This window comes from Nannospalax galili, unplaced genomic scaffold, assembly GCF_000622305.1.
Source record: "Nannospalax galili isolate Female #2095 unplaced genomic scaffold, S.galili_v1.0 scaffold824, whole genome shotgun sequence".
Classification (NCBI taxonomy): Eukaryota; Metazoa; Chordata; class Mammalia; order Rodentia; family Spalacidae; genus Nannospalax; species Nannospalax galili.
In genome coordinates this window covers 2239691-2261331 of record NW_008351697.1, presented here as the reverse complement: position 1 = coordinate 2261331, position 21641 = coordinate 2239691, and the positions used below count along the sequence as shown (strand labels likewise).

Below are 21641 nucleotides of genomic sequence, written 5' to 3'. Positions count from 1 at the left end.
ACGAAAACTAGATTTTCCAATAGTAACAAAGGTTATTTCTCACAAAGATGATATATAATATTTAGAGATCTCAGCACAGATTTGCTAAAATGATAACCGCTTTTGTTTGCTTTAGAGAAACTGAAGTTATTCTGGCAGTTTAACCTTTCTAAGACTTTAAACAACTGCACATTGCGAGGAGACTATGCTTCCATTCACTGTACAGAGGTGTTTGAACTGAGAACATCTGGCTAGCACAGGCACTCTAAGCTACACCGCCCTCTGCCTAGCTGCCACTTCTTCCTTGGACATGTCTAGCTTATTTCACTTCTACCACTTCAAAATATTTCCTTGTTTGTGACTAACTACTTGATCTAATACTTGTAAATACAGACGTGCGACCACTATCTTTAATGACTGATTTCCTTGGTTTCCAGGCCATCATCTTTTGCTGCTTCTCTGGTTGGCTCTTCTCAGGCTCTTTCTTGAGGCCTGCTTCGCTAGCTTGTCCTTTATGTGCTGGGATTTTTGTTGTTGTTGTTGGTTTTGAAAAATTTTTAAATTTATTTTTACTTTATGTGTTTGAGTGTATTGCCTGCATGTATATAAGTGCACTCATGTTGTACAATACCTGCAGAGGACAGAAGGAGGTGCTGGATCCCCAGGAACTTGAGTTATGGATGATTGTTAGCCATCCATGTGGGTGCTGGGATTTGAACCCAAGTCTTCTGCAAGAGCAGCCAGTGCTCGTAACTGCTGAGCCATGCCTCTAGACCCCTACATGTTTGTATTTTTAAATTAGGTGACCCTCTTCTTACTGTAACAGTATACCTAGTGTAATCTGTGTACTGACTGTGATGTTATCAGATCTGCATGTCGGTAAAGAGTTAACAAAATCTGTTGTACTTCTTGATGGACCAGTTCAGTATTGGGTTATTATTTTAGGATGGTTCCCTGGGATTTGGTTCATCCACTATTGTCTCATTTTCTCACAGTGGTACTGTCATTTGTGGGAGGTAGGGATCCAGAAAATCCTAGCTTTCCACTGCTTTGTGGCTTGCCATGAGGAACCTTCCTATTTAAGAAGGCTACCTAGTTACCATATGGCATTTTGATTGTTCAGTTGAAGTCAAGACCACCATTGATAAAAATTTTTATTTATGTGTACAGGTGTTTTGCCTGCATGGATGTAAGCGCACTGTGTACATGCAATGCCTGTGGAGGCCAGAAGTTTCCTGAATTAGAAGTATTCAGGAAATGGGGAAAAATAGCATGGATATAAATGAATTCTTCTAACATGCTCAGCACTGAAATAATCACTATAGTGAACACTTGCATGTGTAAGGCTTAGCCACTGTGGTACATAATACGCCAATCTGGTTCAGAGAGCAAACACATAAAAATTGAGCAGGAGTAGAATCACAACCTTCAAACCTATTCCTATAGTACTGTTTTCTTATCTCAACTTTGGTCAGATTCTTTTGGCATTTATAATAGGATACCTATCCTCTCAACTCAAAAACTCAAGTAAAATATTTAAATGCCATTAAATTCTCATAAGACAAATTTTGGCTTTATTTTTATTCTTTCTCATTTTTCTTATCCTATCATACACAAACTCACAATCTATTCTTTTCTCCTTCCTGCTTTCCTTCCTCCCTTTGTCCTCCCTTTGTCCTTCTTGCCGCTGAGTGCTGGGATTAAAGGTGGTGCCATCACACCCGACCCCTTCTTTCCTTCTTAATTCACTCCCACCTTTCTGATAGAAATCCCTTTAATTTCCTAAATGAACACCTCCCGTTTTTCTTGGTACTATCCTCTACACTTGAAATTTTATACTTCTATTTGATCAACTTCTTTAAACACTTCTTTTTCTTTTTGAAACAGGGTCTTACTATACAGCCCAGATTAGCCTCAAATTCTTAATTGTTCTGCCTTGGCCTCCCAAGTGCTGGGCCTTTTTATTTGTTACCAGATCCTTCTGTTCATTTTTACTTTTTCCTTCTTCTCCAATTAATTAATTTTGAGACAGAGTCTTGCTCTATAGCCCTGGCTGGCTTCAAATTCATAGCAATTCTGTCTTAGACTTTCAAATGTTGGAATTAGTGAAGTGCCGCACTGTGCCCGACTCTTATCTTTTCTTCCCTATACAAGATTGTTGGACTAGTTTAGGCAGTAATGATCTATACCTTGGATTATCCTAGTAATTTCCTCCAAATTTTGCTCCAAATCCTATGTATTCCATTCTCCAATATCTACATTGTTTAGCTTTCTAAAATAACAATGAAGATTTTATCACTCTCTGCTTAAAAACATGTTTTTTTCTGCACTAGTTACAGGGTAGAGTCTAAACTTCTTAGACAGATATACTAAAATATGATCTCAATTTACCTTTCCAGACTATCCTACTAACAGTACATTCAGAGTTCCACCACTCTGAATGAGTTTGATTTCCTTAGTGGTCTGTGCCTTCTAAAATATTCTATATTACTCATGCCTAAAACCCAATCCATACTTCCTTATTAGATAATTCTTACTTATCCTAAAATATCTTTTAGGATGAGTAAGTTTTATTATTTTTCTACTTTACTACTTTCTGTAACAACTCCCATTATACAGTATTACATGTGAGTTAATTTTAGCTTCTTTCCTTCCTTCCTTCCTTCCCTCCCTCTCTCCCTTCTTTCCTCCTTCCATTCCTTGCTTCATCCCCTTCTCCCTGTCCCTCCCCTCCTCCCTTCCTCACTCTGTCCCCTCCCACCTCTTGGTCCTGCTATGTAGAACAGGTTGAACTTAGCTCACTATGTAGTTCAGGGTGGCCTCAAACTGGTGATCCTCCTGCCACAACATGCAGCATTTACAGGTGTGCATCACTACATCAGTTATAATGTAATTACTACTACATAGAATTTTAATGTAACTTCAAACTCGTCTTTGGTAGAGTACATCTCATTTGTATGAGTAACTATCGCTAATCAATATCTAACACAAAACCAGTACTTGTTTTATATTTTCTTCCTATTCTACCTTTCCATACTGTAATTCTGTTATTAATTACCTTGACATTTGAACATGATCACATCTCCTATCACTTGGAAAAGGCCATATCTTTGCTCCAGTGGTTCTTATCCTGTCATTCATTCATTTACTTGCAAACTACACTTACTTTTTTTTCCATTTCTCTTCAACTCATTGCAATCTATCTCAGCCCCCTTAATGACTGAAATGACTGTGGAGCTGCTAGGACTTTTAAATTGTGAAATCCAGGGGACACCTTGGTTCTAGGTGGATGTTCTAAGCTCTTCCAGATTCACTTCTGTGTTTCCCACTTCATGCTGCACTCCACGGGCAAACAGATTTATGGCAGAAGTAGGTGGTAAGCTGGTGATGGAAGAGATTTTTTTCCGTGTGTGTGTGTGTGTGTGTGTGTGTGTGTGTGTGTGTGGGCAGGGCTTCACTCTGTAGCCCTGTTGGTCTCAAACCCTCTATGCACACCATGCTGGCCTTGATCGTGTGGCGATTTTCCTGCCTCTGCCACAGCAGTAGCTATGTTCTTCAACAGAGACCCCAAGTTCCACCTGGCAGCCCTCTTCTTTCTTCACAGCTCTTTCTAGTTCAGATCTATATTGTTAGACTGACCCCCTGTCAGTTCTAGGGGAACTTTGTCATTCTTTGTTGGTTTCCTAGTCCCTTCATTAAACTATATCATACTTTTAAATGTGCCTCCTGCTTCCTGCCAGGATCCTGACTCATACCTATGCTACTAATTCACTTATTGTTTAGAAGCCATTTGATCTCTGCAAGCTATTTTTGATTCCATGAAACTCAGTTCTTTCTTAGTTCCCACCCTCTGCTTGTCCTATTTAGAGTGATGATCCTAGCTGTGCCCACTTATCCTACCCAGAGTGTGATCCTGGCTGTACCCACTGGTCCTACCCAGAGTGTGATCCTAGCTGTGCCCACTTGTCCTACCCAGAGTGTGATCCTAGCCATGCCCACTTGTCCTAACCAGAGTGTGATCCCAGCTGTGCCCACTTGTAGGCTTCTCTTTCACACTCCTTAAATGTTGTTCTTCAGGGTTCATCACAGCACATATTCTTTTCTGTTTTTGAGACAGGTATCACTATGTAGCCCTGGCTGGCCTGGAACATGTTATGTAGACCAGCCTGGTCTCAAAATCACAGAGATCCACTTGCCTCTGCCTCATGAGTACCGGGATTAAAGGAGTGTGCCACCACCATATTTTTCATGGTTGACTATGTCCATTGTCTTGGCATCAAATACCTTTATCCTAGGTCCTTCTCTTGAATTCTAGATCACACGTTTTCTACTTTAATTGAAATAGCCTCTTCCTTCAATCCATCACCCCCAACTGCAATGATTGTAGTGGTATCTTTAAAAAAATGATTTTTCTCATCTGCTTAAAATCTACTTAAAACTCCAGGAAAAAGTTTATATACCTCTAAAAAGTTTTAACTAACTAACTAACTAACTAACTAACTAACTAACTAACTAACTAACTAACGTGTTTGTGTGTATATGTGTGCAAGTGTGCATGGGTAACTTGCAGGAGTCAGTTCTCTGCTTCCACCATGTGTGTCCTAAGAAGCAAAATCAGGTATCTAGTTTGGTAGCAGGTGCTTGTACTTGTCATATACAGAAGCATTTATCTCTCTAATCTCATATCTAGTTAAGTTTTTAGTATTTGTATTCTGTGGTTCAATTACAATTTTTTTTTGGTTTGTTTGTTTTTTTTAGACAGGGTTATATGTAGCCAAAGCTGGCCTTAGACTTATGATCCTGATGCCACCTCCCGAGTGCTGAGATTACAGGCATGTTCTCTTTCCTCTCTTCTCTCTCTTCCTTCCTCTCCTCCCTCTCCCCTCCACCCCCATAGTGATGGGATTGAGCCCAGGGCATGGTACATTCTAGGCAAGCACTCTATCACTGAGTTATACAGACATATTTTTACCATGGAATACATAATCCCTTCTATTATTTGTGGACTTTGCACACACTCAGCACTGTTTATAACACTCACCCACTTGCCCTATTTTCTTCAAAGATTTCCTTGCTGAAGCATTCTTTATTCTATGAGGTCTTTTCTGAACTCTAATAAAAACTGAAGGAATTAAATTATTTGTTCTTAGCACCAATAAAATGAATTGTTGACCAGAGGAATTCTGAAAATGGAATAATATTCTGTATAGATAAATTAGAACTATTAAAAATGTTTTACTTTTTACAACTAATGCATGCTAATAAAATATTTTTTTTAACTTTAAACGTGGAACAGTTAAAATCACAGTTAAAAAGTATAATTTTCAAGAATAAAATGTATTGGCTATACCAAAAATATATAAATATATATATATTCTCTATATATATTCTGTATAGATAAAATGTTAACAAAATTTGCAGTCTGAATTATTAATATCTCCATATAAGTATATGTTACAATTATCATTTGATATTGTCCTTTTTTATGGCGCTGCCAATCAATCCCAGGGCCTAACACATGGTAGACAAATGCTTTACCATTGAGTTGGCCCTACAATCCTGATGCTTTTTGAAGCATCATTTTACGTCTCTCTTAGACTACACACGAGGGGTTCTATTTACAACACTATACAACTCCACATTCCCTTATAGTGCTCATCTCATCCTATGCATGAAGTAACACCAATGAATATTCGGAATAAATTGGAAATACAGTTATCAGAGGAGACCTGGTGATTGTTAGTTCAAGCTGTTGCTTTTAGATGATTCACTTATGCAACTCTGGAGAGAAACCAGAAAGCATCATAATTTTTTTTTGAGGATCCAGAAAAACTTCTGGGTGAGAAAAAAATCCACTTCTTCATCCATAATATCATTTTTAACTAAATTTATATCATTATAATTTAAAATAATACTATCTTTTGAGTAAAAATAACCAGCATTAATATATTAAAATAGGTTTGATGGTAGTTTCCATAGAAAACTTACTCGGTATTGGCAGTAACTGTACTAAGAACTTTAACTTTAAAACAGAATTCTGGCTTAACTCTTTTAGCAAGTTACATTCAATTATACCTCAAATTAATCTGTGAAAATAAAAGAACAGAGGTGAGGAGTAACCAATGAAAAAAGCCTACAAATCCAGCAAGTAGGACGCATATGATCACTATATACTAAATAACAAGTCTAATAATATCAATACGATAATAAATTACTTACTTCCAGTTTACTGTTGATCTGTGGGAAAGAGGGATATTTACTTCTGACTTTAAATTGGATTCTTGAATTTGTTTTAGGGCCTCTTCTAATGGAGGAACTGGTTTCTGAAAAACTAAGGGGACAGTAAGGAAAACCAAGTAATAATCATTTTATTTCCGGTGGTATTTTTATATACAATGTAATTGATCAATAAAATATTTTAAAAATCTTGTGAAATGTACTTGCAAGTATAAATATTTAAATTTTTGACATTTAACTCCAAAAAAGAGACTGTTACTTTGAGATTTTTATTATCAATTTTCTGAGGCTATTTATTTGGAAAAAAGAAACTTTGAAAAGAGTGTAGCTTTTTTTTGAGATGTAAACTCCTCTATATTTTACATCACAGCTTTCAGAAATTAATGACAAGATTTATAAATATTCCTATGAAAAAAGTAGAAAAGTAATATTTGGCACTTACTGTTACAGATCCTTATTTTTAGGCATTTTGCACGTATTATTCACTATGATGTATTACAGGGATGCTGTTTGAATTTGACAATGGAGGAAGAAGTAAAGAATGCAATTCGTTTAAAGTCACACATTACTAGGGGCATTCACTCCACACTGCTCTGTACAACCTCAATCCACCCTTACCTTGTACACCCATGTACTTTCCCAAAGCCTTTCAATGTTTACACTGGTATTCAACAAACCCCATTTCCCCGTCTTCTCTCTAAATATTCTCTTTACCATTGTTCAGGTTGAAACATAGCTGTCTTTTATACACAGCATACAGACACATCTCTCCATTTAATCTTGTATCTAGCTCAGTTCTTAGTAGTTACAGTCTATGGTTCAACTATATTCTTTGTTTGTTTAGACAAGTCACCTCTTCCCACTGCTTCACCAGCAGTCCTCTCATGTGGAGACACTTTGTTCCTCTCATCATATTATTCTATAGAGTATTCAGGGCCTGGAGGTAGGTGAGGTAATTTTCTAGTTGTAAGTCTTCATAGAAACCTAAAATTGGTTTTTCTCTTTAAAACATCCATATTTCAACATTCTTTCCCACTATTCCATTGTCTGTAATTACCTTAAAATGTTTAAGCAAATCTAGTGTATTATTATATGAAAGTTAGTTTACAGTTGAACTCTAGACACAGGCGAGAGTAAGGGAAGATGAACATGACCAGCTATGATCACACTATATAAATATATGACAATACCATAACTAAACCTACAATATAACTAATATACCCTAGTACAACTTCCTACTGCTAATTGCTGATGCTCTCTGCCAAGTTTTAGAGGCACTGCCTTCCTCCTCCTAGCTTTTCTTCTCTTACACTTAATAATCTTACTGATTATAATTTCTGAAGACATCACCTCTTATGTCTACACACAGTTTGCTGCTTAACTGAGGAACTTAACACTCCTTACCACAATTAGTCTCCTACTAGCCTCTTAGCTCAATATGTCTCTACTGCCATTTACATCCCATATTGTCCCTGTAATGAGCCTTCTAACACATAAATCTCCTTATAGGAAGGCCCCCAATGTCCATGCTTTTCTTTCTTTTTTTTGAGACAGGGTCTCTCTGTAGCCCTAGCTGGCCTGGAACTCACTATGTAGACCAGGCTGGCCTTGAACTCACAGAGATCCGCCTGCCTCTGCCTCCCGAGTGCTGGGACTAAAGGTGTGTGCCACCATGTCCAGCCATTCCTTTTCTTATTAACAGAAATCATACTGTTTTAATGTCACATACCTGACACTGAGTATACTTTTCAGCTTTCCTTGCAAATGGAACCAAACAGATAAAAATAGATAGATGGAGATCTCTAACCTTTTATCTTTTCCCATTCTTTCTTCTTTATGTCTAGAATATTGATATTCTGGCTGGAGATGTAGCAGGTACCATGTCCATAAGAGTAAAGATATCAGCCATATTTAGAAGATAGCTGAGCTAGAAGACAGCAGTGTCTGTCCTGAAACTATAACCACCAAACCAGTTCCTGCCCTACCTCAGGACTTCATATTCTATGAGAATATTTCAGCTTATTTTAACTTTGGCAGTATGACTATCTGCCTGTATTTATATTAAGATCCCTTACTGACACAGAAGTGAATCACTCTCCAGTTAAAAAATGCATTTTGAGGGCTGGAGAGATGGCTCAGTGGTTAAGAGCACTGATTGCTCTCGTAGAAGACCCGGGTTTGAGTCCCAGCACCCACATGGCGGCTAACAATTGTCCATAACTCCAGTTTCAGGGAATCCAATGCCTTCTTCTGACCTCCGTGGGCACTGCTCAACACGGGTACACTTACTCACATGCACATAAAATAAAAATAAATAACTCATACACACAAAATAAAAATAAATAAAATAAAAAATAGCATTTTGCAAAGTTCTTCAGGAACTGATTCAACCGACTTCTAACTTCTTTTAATTTTTCTTTTCTTCTAACTCTACCAACGTAAGCTTCAGAAACACTGAAACACATCATTCGTTTTCAGGAACTGTTCTTTTGTCTACACTATCCTTTTGTTTTCTCTTTGCCTGGTGAGATACTGATCACTCAAGATCCACTGTAAGTCATTTCCTAGGAATGATGCACCTAAGTCCTGAAATAGATTCAGTCTTCTTTCATGTGTTTTCACAGTACTTTATACAATCTCTTATCACATCAATGATACAATGTCATTATTAATGACACAGTAATGACATTATCCCTATTAAACTACCGTCTCACATAAGTTGTGAGAGTTTCAGTGTTAGTGTACCGTTTTGTATCTCAGCTTAGCTGAGGCTAAGTAAGCATATAGCATATGCCTGCTGGATACATAACGGGCCTGCCAATCCTTTTCTTTAAAAAGCTTTGATATATAATCTTTGACATATTGTTAATTCTGTACTAGTTAAAGGCCAAAAATGTAGATGTGATGTGAAAGAAACAATCATATTCATACTTAAATTCTTACGCATGTGCATGTATGAATATATGCTTGTGTATGGGTGCAGGCATGCACAGAGGCCCATGACTGATGCTGGCTGTCTTCTTTAATTGCTCTCCACTTTATTTATTCACTCAGTGTCTCTCAATTGAACCAAAAACTTGTCAACTTATGGACTAGCTAGTCAGTTTACTCGGGAGATTGCCTGTGTGCCTCCCAAGTGCTGTGGTCACAGGTGCTGCCATATCTGCTGGGCTTTTCCCTGGGCTCTGGGGATCTGGACTGCAGTCCTCCTGCCTCCAATGGGCCGTCTCCCCAGTCCAACTGTACTTAGTTGGTTATAGGTCTTAGGTTATTGGAGTTTATTACTTTGTAGATTTTTTGTTTTGCCAATTTCTCAAGTAAGAATTTGAACCACACTGTGAATAAAGTGCCAGAATGAATGTGATACTAATTTCCTGAACCCAAATGGTAAATTCTCTTTCTGTTAAGTCATTTACAAAATAAATTAAAAAAGATAAAACAATGTAAATCAGTTGAAATAAACTTGTCAGTGAATAGAGAATTTATCAATAGAGCCAACAAAATAGTCTCCAAATTAAATAAAAACAAAATTGCTATTTTTCAATTGGTTAAAGTCCTATGCACTCAAAAAGTATACCCAGATTTTCCACTTTTAGTTTCCACTTTGTGTTTTTTGTGTATCATTTTACTGTTTACTAAATTCAAATGTAATTATAACTTTAATTTTCATTCTCATAATTGTTCCAGAAATTAAGGTACCTGCTCTCCTCCTCTGTGAGAGAGGAATATGGGCGCGTTGGAATTTTTCAGTAACTTCTTCAAACTTCTGTTTTCTTTGTTGAAGTATTTGTTCTCTAATTTGGTATTCTCTTTCTTCTTGTTCTTTTCGTTTCTCTTCAAAAGCTCTAGATTTAAATATAAAGTAAACGAGAAAACTAGACAGTAAGTTGAACAAGAGCAGAATGGTTAGAAAGCAACATCATTTATTAAATTATAGCATTTTCCTTTTACGTAGAGACAACACATTTCAGATTTTTAAAAACAGACTAAGAGTTTAAATATACTTGTAAAATGGTGATTTCAGAACTTCATTCAGATATTTTGCAACTAAAAGAAGGCTCTATAATGAGGCCCTTTCTGATTTCTGATATTCAAACTGCCACCCCCTTCCACCCTCTAGTAAAAAGCCTTTTCTAAGAGCCATGCTATTTCTGGTAATGCAAAGAACTAATTCACTGGTGAAAGAAGCCTTGCAAGTTAGGGGGAAATTGAGGAAATACTGTTTATTTCTTATTTTCTTTCATTTTAGTCATGTTGTCTTGAGTGTGCTAAAAATATAATTTATGTAAAAATGTCAATTTTTTGGCTTCTTTTGTAAATTTGGAAGACTGGCAGCCCTGAACTCTTCAGCAGACATGGCTAAAAACTTCTGTCCTGTAATCCCCAGGTTTCCTAACTTTCCTTTTATTTCTGATTGCCCCTGGGCACTTGAGTTTATGTGCTCTATTTAAGTTGGACTACCTCAAAAAATTAATTTTGTCCTTGGAAAATATATTTGTAGAAGTCAATAACCATTTGCTAAACATAAGAAAAAACAAAAAGGCAAGCCTGCAACCCCCTGGAAGAGGAGCCTCCAAAGGGACTGCTTTGCATGCAGGAAGTTGGGGGCTGGTTGGTTTTAAGATTTTTTTTTTTGTGTGTGTCATGGAGCACTATTAACCACTGTTCTAAAGACCATCCCTGTCTAGATCACTATCTTAAGTCTAAGTAACTCAAATTTAGGGAACTATACTTCTGGATGATAGAACTTTAGATTTTTCAAGTGATAGGAAGAAGGGTTATATATAGTGCCACAAGTAGGGAAGATTAAGGAATGTTTTTGATTTATTCATTAATTTTTTTGGTTTTTTTGAGACGGGGTCTCCCTGCAACCCCAGCTGGCCTGGAATTCATTATGTAGACCAGACTGGCCTTGAACTCACAGAGATCCACCTGCCTCTGCCTCCCAAGTGCTGGGATCAAAGGTGTGTGCCACCATGCCCAGCTGATTTATTAATTTTTATTTAATGTGTATGAGTGTCTACCATACCTAGCCCTAATTACTTCTTTATATTATTTAAAAATGATAAATCACATTAATTGGTTTTTCATGCTTTTCTGATCAAGAAATATTTGGGGGCTAATTAGAAATTCATATTTCATTTTTTTCTGGAAAAATGATATTTAAGCTAGACAGAGATCAGTCATGAAAGTTATGGGGAAAGAAAGTATTCTAGCAGAAGAAACAGCAAGCAAATACCCAGAGTTGGGAAAACATACAAAACAAACTGCCAATGTTTAAGGAGCTGAGAAAATCCCACCAATTTATCAAAAATTGGCATTGAGAAACCACAGATTCTGAAGCTAAGAGGTGGTATTTTCCTGGCTATAATTATAAAGTTATTTTGATAGCAAATTAGCATTACTATTATCTTAGGCCATTCCACGGTGACTCTGTTCTCTGTGTACAGAAAAGAATTATTAGCCTAGCACTTTTTCAAGACTATAGAATATAATCTGTGTTGTCATATTAAAGCACAGATAGAATGTAACCAGCAAGCAAATATTTTTACCCTTGATCCCTATGAGAGGCCCTATAATAAAGTTTTAACAATTAACTATAACAGTGTTTATACTATACTTCTTTCTTTACTGAATTATGAGTTGCTGAGTTCCTTTTACACTATTATGTACCAGGCACTATGGGAAGTGCAGCAGGAATGGAAGGAACTGGATAAAAATGCCAAAGACGGCTTCTCTGCCTTTATAAAATTCTGACTTGGAAGACTGCGGTCACTCCCATTGACTCTGCACTTAGCCCCTTTCCATAGAAGAAACACAGTCTGCCTTGGTGGATTTGAAGGGTCTGTTCAACATGGTTCTGCTCCATGAAGCATGTGGAACACCTTGATTCAAAGTGAGAGATCTCATTAAATGACAGCCATAGGTCAAACTGTGTGCTTTGCTTCCCAGGAGTCTACCACTGTGGAGGATTATTTTCTTCTGTTAAGAGTACTCCTAAGAGGTGAACAAATAAGCACCATGGCAACAGTTTTAACAACAGAAACTAAGAGGGAGTACTCAAAGTATTTAAGGTCCTGAGAGACACTGTGTAGAACTGGAGAGCTTACCTTTTTAAATATCTTTATATAGTATTTAACTTTAAAACTCAACCACATTTTTAGGTGTTAGAAATTATAGAAATTAAAAACTAGGGATAAGGTATCCTTTCAAATTGAAACATGCAATTGTAGAAAAATAGTTTTCAAGTAAATATATCAAACAATAATACCAACAGCTATAACAGAAAAAAGTAAATTCAAGAAGATATTATAAATTTTTTACTACATGGCAAAGAAGCATGTATCCCAAGTTATTAGTCCTGTCCTTTTCAAGGTTTAAAATTACTTGAAATCCCCCAAATCTATTCTGAAATTCCCATTTTTTCATGAGTATTTTTCACCTGACTTGAAAAAAAAACAAGTAAAAAAGATGAGCCATAACACATTATTAGAGACGAAACATCCAAATACAGAACCTCACTTTCTGATTTATCAAACAGAATTACTAATGTATGGAATACAGAGGAAAATAAAGAGTACTCATCTCCCTAAAGGATGAGGTATTTAGCTAAAATAAACATGTCACTATCAATTAACTAAAGCTAATAATTTTTAATCATAAGAGTCCTGAGGTATTTATTCATATTTATTCTTACCTTAGGTTCATTACTCACAAAATCTTCTACTACATCATAATATATTAGAAACATAATAGTAAAAAAGGCAATGATACTTCTAGAGGAAGAAACACGAACACCAAAAACCAAATTCTGCTTCTGGGACAATGGAGGTAGATAGACTTAATCCTTCTAAGTGTAATGAAAGACCTGGACATAAATACAGTAAACAGCATACACACACACACACACACACACACACACACACACACACCCACACACACACAGAGTCATGTATCAATGTAATGAACTTTTGGTCAAAGAAAGAAAGGCCACACAGTGGTAGTCCCCTAAGTTTATAATGGAGCTGAAAAATTCCTATTTACTAGTGTTTTATTGTATATTTTCTACATTTAGATATAGGAATTCTGTATTGTTACAACTGCCTACAATATTCAGTACACTAACACATTTACAGGTTTGTGGCTTAGAAACAATACTTAACCATAAAATCTAGGTGTGTCCTAGGGTATCCTGTCTAGGTTTGTGTAAGCACGCTGATGTTCACACAATGGAATCACTGCATGACATACTTCTGAGAACATACCCTTATTGTTAAGTGATGCATGGCTATTTATCCATCCCATAAGAAGAGTCTGAAAGATGAAGAAGGAAAAGTTGACTGGTAATAACTTTGGGACCTGAGGAATAACATGGTAATAAGTTCCATGAGTTTTCTTTTTGATTCATATATAACCCTGACTGGAGTGAAAGAAACTGGCAATTTGAAAATGTTAAGAGGTTCTGGCATGGTGGCGCACACCTTTAATCCTCCCAGCACTCGGGAGGCAGAGGCAGGCAGATTTCTGTGATTTCAAGGCCAGCCTGGTCTACAGAGTTGAGTTCCAGGCTAGCTGGGGCTACAGGGAGACCCTGTTTCAAAAAGAAAAGAAAAAAAAGAAAGAAAGAAAATGTTAAGAGGCTTAGGTAAATCAAACCCCCAAAAATCAAAACCTCAAAATCCAACTAAAGTTTACTCTAACTCCAGAATGAGAAAGAGGGCAACCTCAGAAGACAAAAAATTTTTAGAAAAATGTTATTTCATCTGCACACCATGGAAACAAATTGTAGTAATGCTCCTTCCATCCAACAGAGGCTGAGTGGGGCTTAGCTCTCTACCTCTGCATCACCTGTAACACAGTACCTACAGGGAGGGTCACAGAAGTAAAACAGAAAGCTAGGCTTTCATCACCACCTGATGGAGTTGAGGATTATTTTCAGTATTGGTGCTATCAGAGACTATGTGAGGAATCTGTGAGTCCCACTCAGCAAAAACAAGGTGCTCCCACCTCCAGCTAGCAGTAACAAGGTCACTCTCTCTGCTGCCCACCACTGCCTAGCAGGAACAACCTTCCCACCTTCCTGGTGTTCACAGAGGTTGAGAGATGAACCTAGACTTCAGCCTTTGTCCATCAGTAGTGAGCTGCACACGTCTTTCTTCTCGAATGGTGTCACAGAAAGCCAAATAAAAGTGAAGGTTTAAATAAGTTGTAGTCTCAAATATAGTATGAAAAAGCCAGTTTTAGTAAAAAAAAATAACCTGTAATTACAAGAATAAGGAAAATTTCAAACCGAATGAAAAGAGACAATAGATTCCTATATGGAGATGACAGAGCTGGCAGAATTATCTGACAAAGATTTTAAAGCAATCAGACAAAAATGCTTTAGAAAGTAACTGTGAAACTATTTGCAAATAAAATAGGAAAAGGCCTCAGAACATAAGCAGATAAAAAGAATGAGTACCAAGAAGAATCAGGTGGAAATTAAGAACAGAAAACATAGTAAGTGAGGCTAGAGAGCTGGCTCAGCACTTAAGAGAACTGACTCATCTTGCAGAGGGCCCAGGTTTGATCCCCAGCACCCAAATGGTGCCTAACAACTGTCTGTAACTCCAGTTCCAGAGGATCAGACACCCTCTTCTATCCTCCGTGGGCTCTATACAACAGGGGTGCACTTACATATATGTAGTCAATATACTCATACACATAAAATAAAAATAAAATATTAAAAATACAATAATTCAAAGACTCAATAGATGCATTAGAAGACTAATACAGTAAAGATATTAGTTCTCCCGCCCACATGGATACACAGATAAAACGCAATTCTCAGCAAAATCCTTGTAATAGTTTTTGCATATTTTTGAGTTTTTTTATATAAAATTAGAACATCTAAGCCAATTTTGAAAACAATAAAGCAGAAATAATCAGTCTACATGATTTTAAGTTTTATTAAACAACTATATTTATTGTAATTGTGCTAGTGGATGTACAGACACAAAAATTAATATAAGAGTAAGAACAGAGCCACACAAATATGTACCATGGACTTTTGATAGGTTGCAAAAGCAGTTCATAGAGCAAAGATAGGTTTTTCAATAAACAATGTTAAATCAATTGATCATTCTATTTTTTTGACCCCCTCAGAAAACCCCAAACCAAATCCAACCAAATCAATATAATCCCACACTAAAACTAAAATTAAAAACAAACAAAACCCTAAACCTTTGACATGTATCTAACACTTAATAAAAAGAAATTACTTAAACTGGTCACAGACTTCATGGTAAAAGCATAAAATGATAAAAATTTTAGGGTACAAGAGGAGAAAATCTTCAGGATCTAGGGCTAAGTATAGGGTTCTTTAACTTGATACCAAATAGTCCTTAAAAAAACTGATAAGCTAAGTCTTATCCAAATTAAAAAAAATTGCTTTAAGAAAGATTCGGTTCAAAAGATACAGAGAACTTTAAGGTGGGAGAAAATATTTTTAAAAAACGTATCTGACAAAAAGTCAGTATTGAGAGCATTTGCAGAACTCTGAGCTCCAACAGTTAAGGAGCAAACAAGCACACGAAACACTACAATGAGAATAAAAAACTCCAAGGAAAGAAGCTAAAAAGTGGAACACTAAAAAGTGGAAAGATCTCTCATGTTCATGGGCTGGAAGAATGTTGTTAAAATATGCAGTGGTCTGCAGATTCATACAATTCTCATCAAAATACTGATGACATTATTCATAGAGATAGAAAAATCCAATGAAGTTAGATATGAAGACAGCGTACAAATCAGGTTACATGCATACCCATGCTTATTATTAGCACTAGTCACATAGCCAAGTTATGGAATCAGCCTAGGCGCCTGTCAACAGAAGAATGGATAAAAAATATGTTGAGTGCACACAGTAATTCTCATTCAGTCATATGGGAGAATAAGATCCTATCACTTGCAGGAAAATGGATGGAAGGAGAGGACATTATGTTACACAAATAATCCAGACATAGAAGACCAAGCATTGCATGCATTTTCTTGTAACTTACAAAAAAACTCAAAAAGGCCTGGGGGGCTGGAGAGATGACTTGGGGGTTGAGTGCATACTGCTCTTGCAGAGGATCCAAGTCCAATTTCTAGCACCTGAGTCAGGGAGGCTCATAACAACCTGTAACTTCAGCTACAGGAGATCTGACACACTTCTCTGGCCTCTATAGGCGCTATATTTATGTGCATGCATAATATATGCATGGGGCACCCCCCCAAACAACTAAAAATGATCTTAAGAGGCTGGAGAGATGACTCAGTGGTTAAGAGCATTAAATGCTCTTGTAGAGGACCTGGGTTCAATTCCTAGTTCCCACATGGCAGCTAACAACTGTCCACAACTCCAGTTCCAGGGAATCCAACACCCTCTTCTGACCTCTGCAGGCACTGCACGAGATGGGTGCACCTATCTACATGCAGGCAATACACTCACACACATAAAATTAAAAAATAAATAAAATATGAAAAATCTTAAAATAACAAAGGACTTGAGGTAGAAATGGAAATACTAGGCACTGGGAAGTGAGTAGGGTGGAAGATGGTGGGGTGGGGAGGGTGTCTAGACAAAGGGTAGATGGACATGCATTGCAAGGTATATGCATGTATGAAAAATCACAGCAGATACAGCAATTTGTAAAATATGTGTTAACAGTTAAAGGGACTGGATAGAAGATATAAAGAGTAATTTAAAGAGGATAAACAGATGGTAAAGGAGCCCATGAAAAATATTCTATATAATAGACCCTATATAATGAGGCATGGTGGCTCACACCTTTAATCCTAGCACTCAGAAGGCAGAGGTAGGCAGGCAAGATAGATCTCGGTGAGACTGAGACTGGCCTGGTCTGCACAGTGAGTTCCACGTCAGCTGTGGCTAGAGGAAGACCCTTTCTCAACCCCCACCTCCAAAGTTTTATATCATCAGTCATTAGGGGAATATGAGTTAAAAACCACAATATTATTCTGTACCTAATAGAATGTCTATCATAAAAAACTATGACAACACCAAACATTAATAAGTTATATGGAAAACCTGGATGACTTTTACACTGCTGTGGGTATAGTGAAGCTCTCCAAAAGAAAACAAAAACAAAAACAAAAACAGGTGGACGTTTCCTAAAACACTACACATGCAACTACCATACATATGATTTAGCAATCATATTGCTGGCCATTTGTCCTAGCAAAGTAAAAACATATGTTCACACAAAAACCTATAAATGAATATTTACAGCTTCTATTTATTCATAGCAGTCCCAAACTGGAAATGACTCAGGAAAACCAAGCCAGCAACCAAAACCCAACAAACTCTGGTGCGCTGTATTGTATGATATTACTCTGCAATAAAAATGAAAAGAGCGACTAATTTATATAAGAATCTGGACAAATACCAGAGAATTGTTCTAAAAGGGAACAAAGCCAATCCCCAAAAGGTTGTATACAGTATGATTTGATTTATTTAACATTGCAGACATGAAAAATATTATGAAAAATGAGGGACAACAGATCAGGGAGGTGGGAGGGAAGGGTTGTGGGTAAGAAAGGGCCTCATGGGGGATCCTTGTGGTGATGGAAATGTTTTGTAACTTGGCCATGTAAAAGTCATTATTGTGTTTTCAATACTGTACTATTATTTTGCAAGATGTTATCATTGGATGAAACTGCGTCAAAGGTTATGGTAATCTCTCAAAATTATTTTTCACAATGGCTCATAAGTTATATCAAGGGAAAGATGATTTTTTTTGGTCTTTTTGAGACAGGGTCTCCCTGTAGCCCCAGCTGTCCTGGAACTCACTATGTAGACCAGGCTGGCCTTGAACTCACAGAGATCCGCCTGCCTCCCGAGTGCTGGGATTAACGGCGTGCGCCACCACACCCGGCTCTAGAGATGAGCTTTTTAAAAGCAATTACAGTAAGTAGTGGAGAAGATATACAAGATTTAATAGAAGAATTCACCAATGTTACCTTTCAGAGTCTTACTGTACACTGAATAAAGCATATTAGTTCAAGAGCAATACAATGACGTAACACAGTATAGCTAATTGCTCATAATAATAGTTCCAAAGCATAAGATCATAATCTGGATAAAATGTGCATTTTATTTTAGAAAGACTTACATAAAAACATGGAAAATTTTCCTAGCCTGCAAGTATTCTCCTTTTGACAGTTTTCTTCATGCACCACCAGTAACTGATTCCTGACTCCGGACCTTATCCATGCATACCAAACCCACACCCATGCCTTCATGTGCCTAGGTAATAGAAGATTTTTCTACTTTTGCCTCTAGCCTGTGCTTTTTGCTCATCCCCTACCGCTTTGTAATAATAATAATAATAATAATAATAATAATAATAATCGAAAATATAAATCTGATCATGAAATGTCTCTAATTTTCCTTCTTTATTAGCATTTAAGGATTTTTTTTAAAGAATCTAGCTCAGCATAAATTCTTTGTCTTTCAGATTGGTATACAAATTAGTTCATGACGTGTCTCCTACCAATTCTATGGCTTCATCAGACTCTCACCCACATTTTCCCACATACCAGTCACTGCACAACCTCAGCCACACTTTATTATAGTAGCTTTTCTTGTAGAGTTTTTCCTATATAAAACATGGTTCCTTTCATGTTCCTGGCTCACACATGGCTCACTAGTGAGACTTTACTTTTCCAGCAATTCTTCCTCATTCTGCCATCAATGAGCCATGCCTCCATTTCACTTCATAGGAGACTATCATAGTTTATTGGCTGTCATTTTCATTACTGCATGATTAACAATTTGTCTTTTATTTTTCATCTTCCAAAATGTGAATCTTGGAGATTCCTAGTAAATGTTAGTTGAGTGAATAGATTACTATCATCTATAACTTTTTTAAATAGTCAAAGATAACTTCCAAAGATAAATGAAAAAATGTCAGATGGGCTAATTGAAGGGAAAAAATACTCTAAAATCCCAAATTCAACAACTATGACTTGGGTAGACAGCAAAAACTTAGATAATAGTTAATATTCATTCTTACTGAATACTTGTCATGTGTCTTTTATGGTCTTCAGGGGCCAAAAGGTAAGAGAAAAACAAAAACATACAAACAAAACAAAAAATAAGCTTCAATAAATAATTTCAACTATGCTAGACAAAGAAAGGGTTAATCTCAAGAGAAATATAGTGATAGAAAAAAAGTCAGGGGTAAACAATTTTGTATTCCCCAAATGAGATATGCAGCATATGCCCAATGATGAAGTAATAAACTCTAGGGATTCTCTGGTATTCATGGATTATAGGAGTGGATAAGACAATAATAATAAAAAAACAAAAAATCCACATTTTACTACCAACTTAAAAAATTGATAAAAATTTAATAATTAAAAATCCTAAAAATGTTAAGAAAAACAGCTAGATACTTTTAATTTTTACTTTGTTTTAGTTTATAGTTCATAGAGAAAGATTTTTTGGTAATAATTCATAAATTTGATTGATAGCATTCAATCAGTATCCATGCCATTCCCCTTTTCATACTGAATGAATGTCGGTGGTACACAGGAAAAGTATGTAAATTGAACAGTAAATAGAAATCAAATTATATTCTATGAGATATTATTATTGATCTTTTAATTCATCATAAATGACATAAAAACAAGGTTTTATACACATTTTATAGTTATTTTATAAATGATTGTGACAATATAACAAGTTCTCAACAAGAAAATACTGTCATGGTCACAAGTATGAGTGAGAACTAGACAATACATAACTATCTTCATCCTTTGGGCAGAGAAAAGAAACTTACTTTTCTTGAGCAGTTTTTAAAAAATTTTTTTTCAATCTACACGGTCCTGAACTATTCTTTCCTCCCCTTCCTCCTCTTTGTCTTCCTCCTACTTCTCCCCTCCTCCTCCTTCCCGCCTCCTCCTCTTTCCCCTCCCTCCCGCCCCCTCCTTCAACAGGGTCTCAGTACGTAGCCCTGTCTATCCTGGAACTCGCTACGTAGACCAGGCTAGTCTTGATCAGTTGTTTTATAGAGCACAGTCATGGCTCAAGTTTGTACGTTCTACAATGCATAGGAACAAACTTATTTTGACTCTGAATGCCTAATTTTTGAATAAAATACAATTACTTACTTTTTTCTCTGGTTTGACTCCATGAAATATTTACGTGCTCGATTTCGACATATTTTTTGTTGTTGTAGTAATATCTGGCGCTCTTCCTCTAAATTTTTTTCTAGGTGGGTTTTCATATCTCTAGTGATACCACTGAGTTAAGAAGAACAGTGTACATTTTTAGTGGGTATCAAGACATATAATAGGAGTTTTGTGGCAATGACATTATAATGCCATGTGGGATAATTAGAATTAGTATGTGTACATATTAGTGTTACTATACAACCAGAAAACGTTTTATATAAAAAAATTCAGACTTGGTATTAGGATTTAAAGTATCTTTCACTTTTTTGGGGGGAAAATAAATTTTTAAAAAATCATCAACTTACAGTTACAAATGGGACATCTATATAAAACAGCCCCACCCCCAGACCAAGGCTCAGGGACTATCATGGATGATGGGGTAGAAAGCTTATAGGAGTCAGATGTTGAGGAGTATGGGAACAAAAGAATGTCTCCTGGATATGACAGAACGGCTGCACTCAAGAAATCACTGAAGCTCTGGTCTGCATGAGACCTTCACAAGATCAAGCCAATCAACATGGAAGGGGAAGGGGTTCATGAGCTCCCATCCCTAGCCGAGGAGTTACGACAGTCGATGGTTTCCTGGGGATGAAGAGTCAGTTTTCTTTAAAGATGTGGCTCCTGGTAGGGTGAACATTCTCCAGTGGATGGCCCCAAACCCAGGAGTATTTGGGCAGTATAAATTGGAGTCAATGGGTTTCTTTAAAAAAAAAAAAAAAGGACATGAAATTAAGGGGGTAGGAAGGTAGAGGTAGACTTGGGAGGGCTTGGGGTTATTATGATTCAAATACATTTTATGAAATTCTCAAAAATATTTCAAAAAAAATCATGAGCTTAGATAACAAGAATGTGTATCTTCATTTATTACATAGATATGTGAATACTTACTAATAAGGGACATTATTAGGCATGTATGTAAGGAAATTGAAGATTTCAGTAATAGGAAGTAGATGAGTTAAATGCCTCAACAGAGTCTTTAGGCCACAGTATGAAATTCATATGCAAATATTAAAACCAAATAATTGTAATGTTTGGGAATACAATTTATTTTTTTCTCTCCAAAGTACTGATATTTGCTGAATGATTTGCTTTCAGATGATAAAAACATTTGGACAGCCATACAGTCATCTGTTTATCAAAGTTTTCTTTCAAGGTACACAGAGAAGCATGGTGGGAGGGGCAGATAGAATTTGCCTTGGGTCAGATGA

General features: G+C 36.5%; 1 protein-coding gene across 14 annotated transcripts in view; it reads right to left on the bottom strand.

The window, feature by feature from the left end:
• Cep126 (centrosomal protein 126) overlaps nt 1-21641 on the bottom strand; it is a 58761-nt gene that overhangs the window by 32937 nt on the left and 4183 nt on the right. For 12 of the 14 annotated variants that reach the window (XR_003846333.1, XR_003846335.1, XR_003846334.1 and 9 more), the window contains exons 2-4: nt 20371-20490; nt 9916-10061; nt 6199-6310 (exon numbers count right to left, since the gene is read on the bottom strand). Coding sequence is in view for 7 of the 14 variants with exons in the window: in XM_008848676.3 (XP_008846898.1) it covers nt 6199-6310; nt 9916-10061; nt 20371-20490 (378 nt within the window). In the remaining 7 variants the exon portion in view is untranslated. Of the gene's footprint in view, nt 1-6198; nt 6311-9915; nt 10062-20370; nt 20491-21641 lie in introns of those variants that run through there. The other 2 variants (XR_003846338.1, XR_003846339.1) reach the window with 2 other exon arrangements.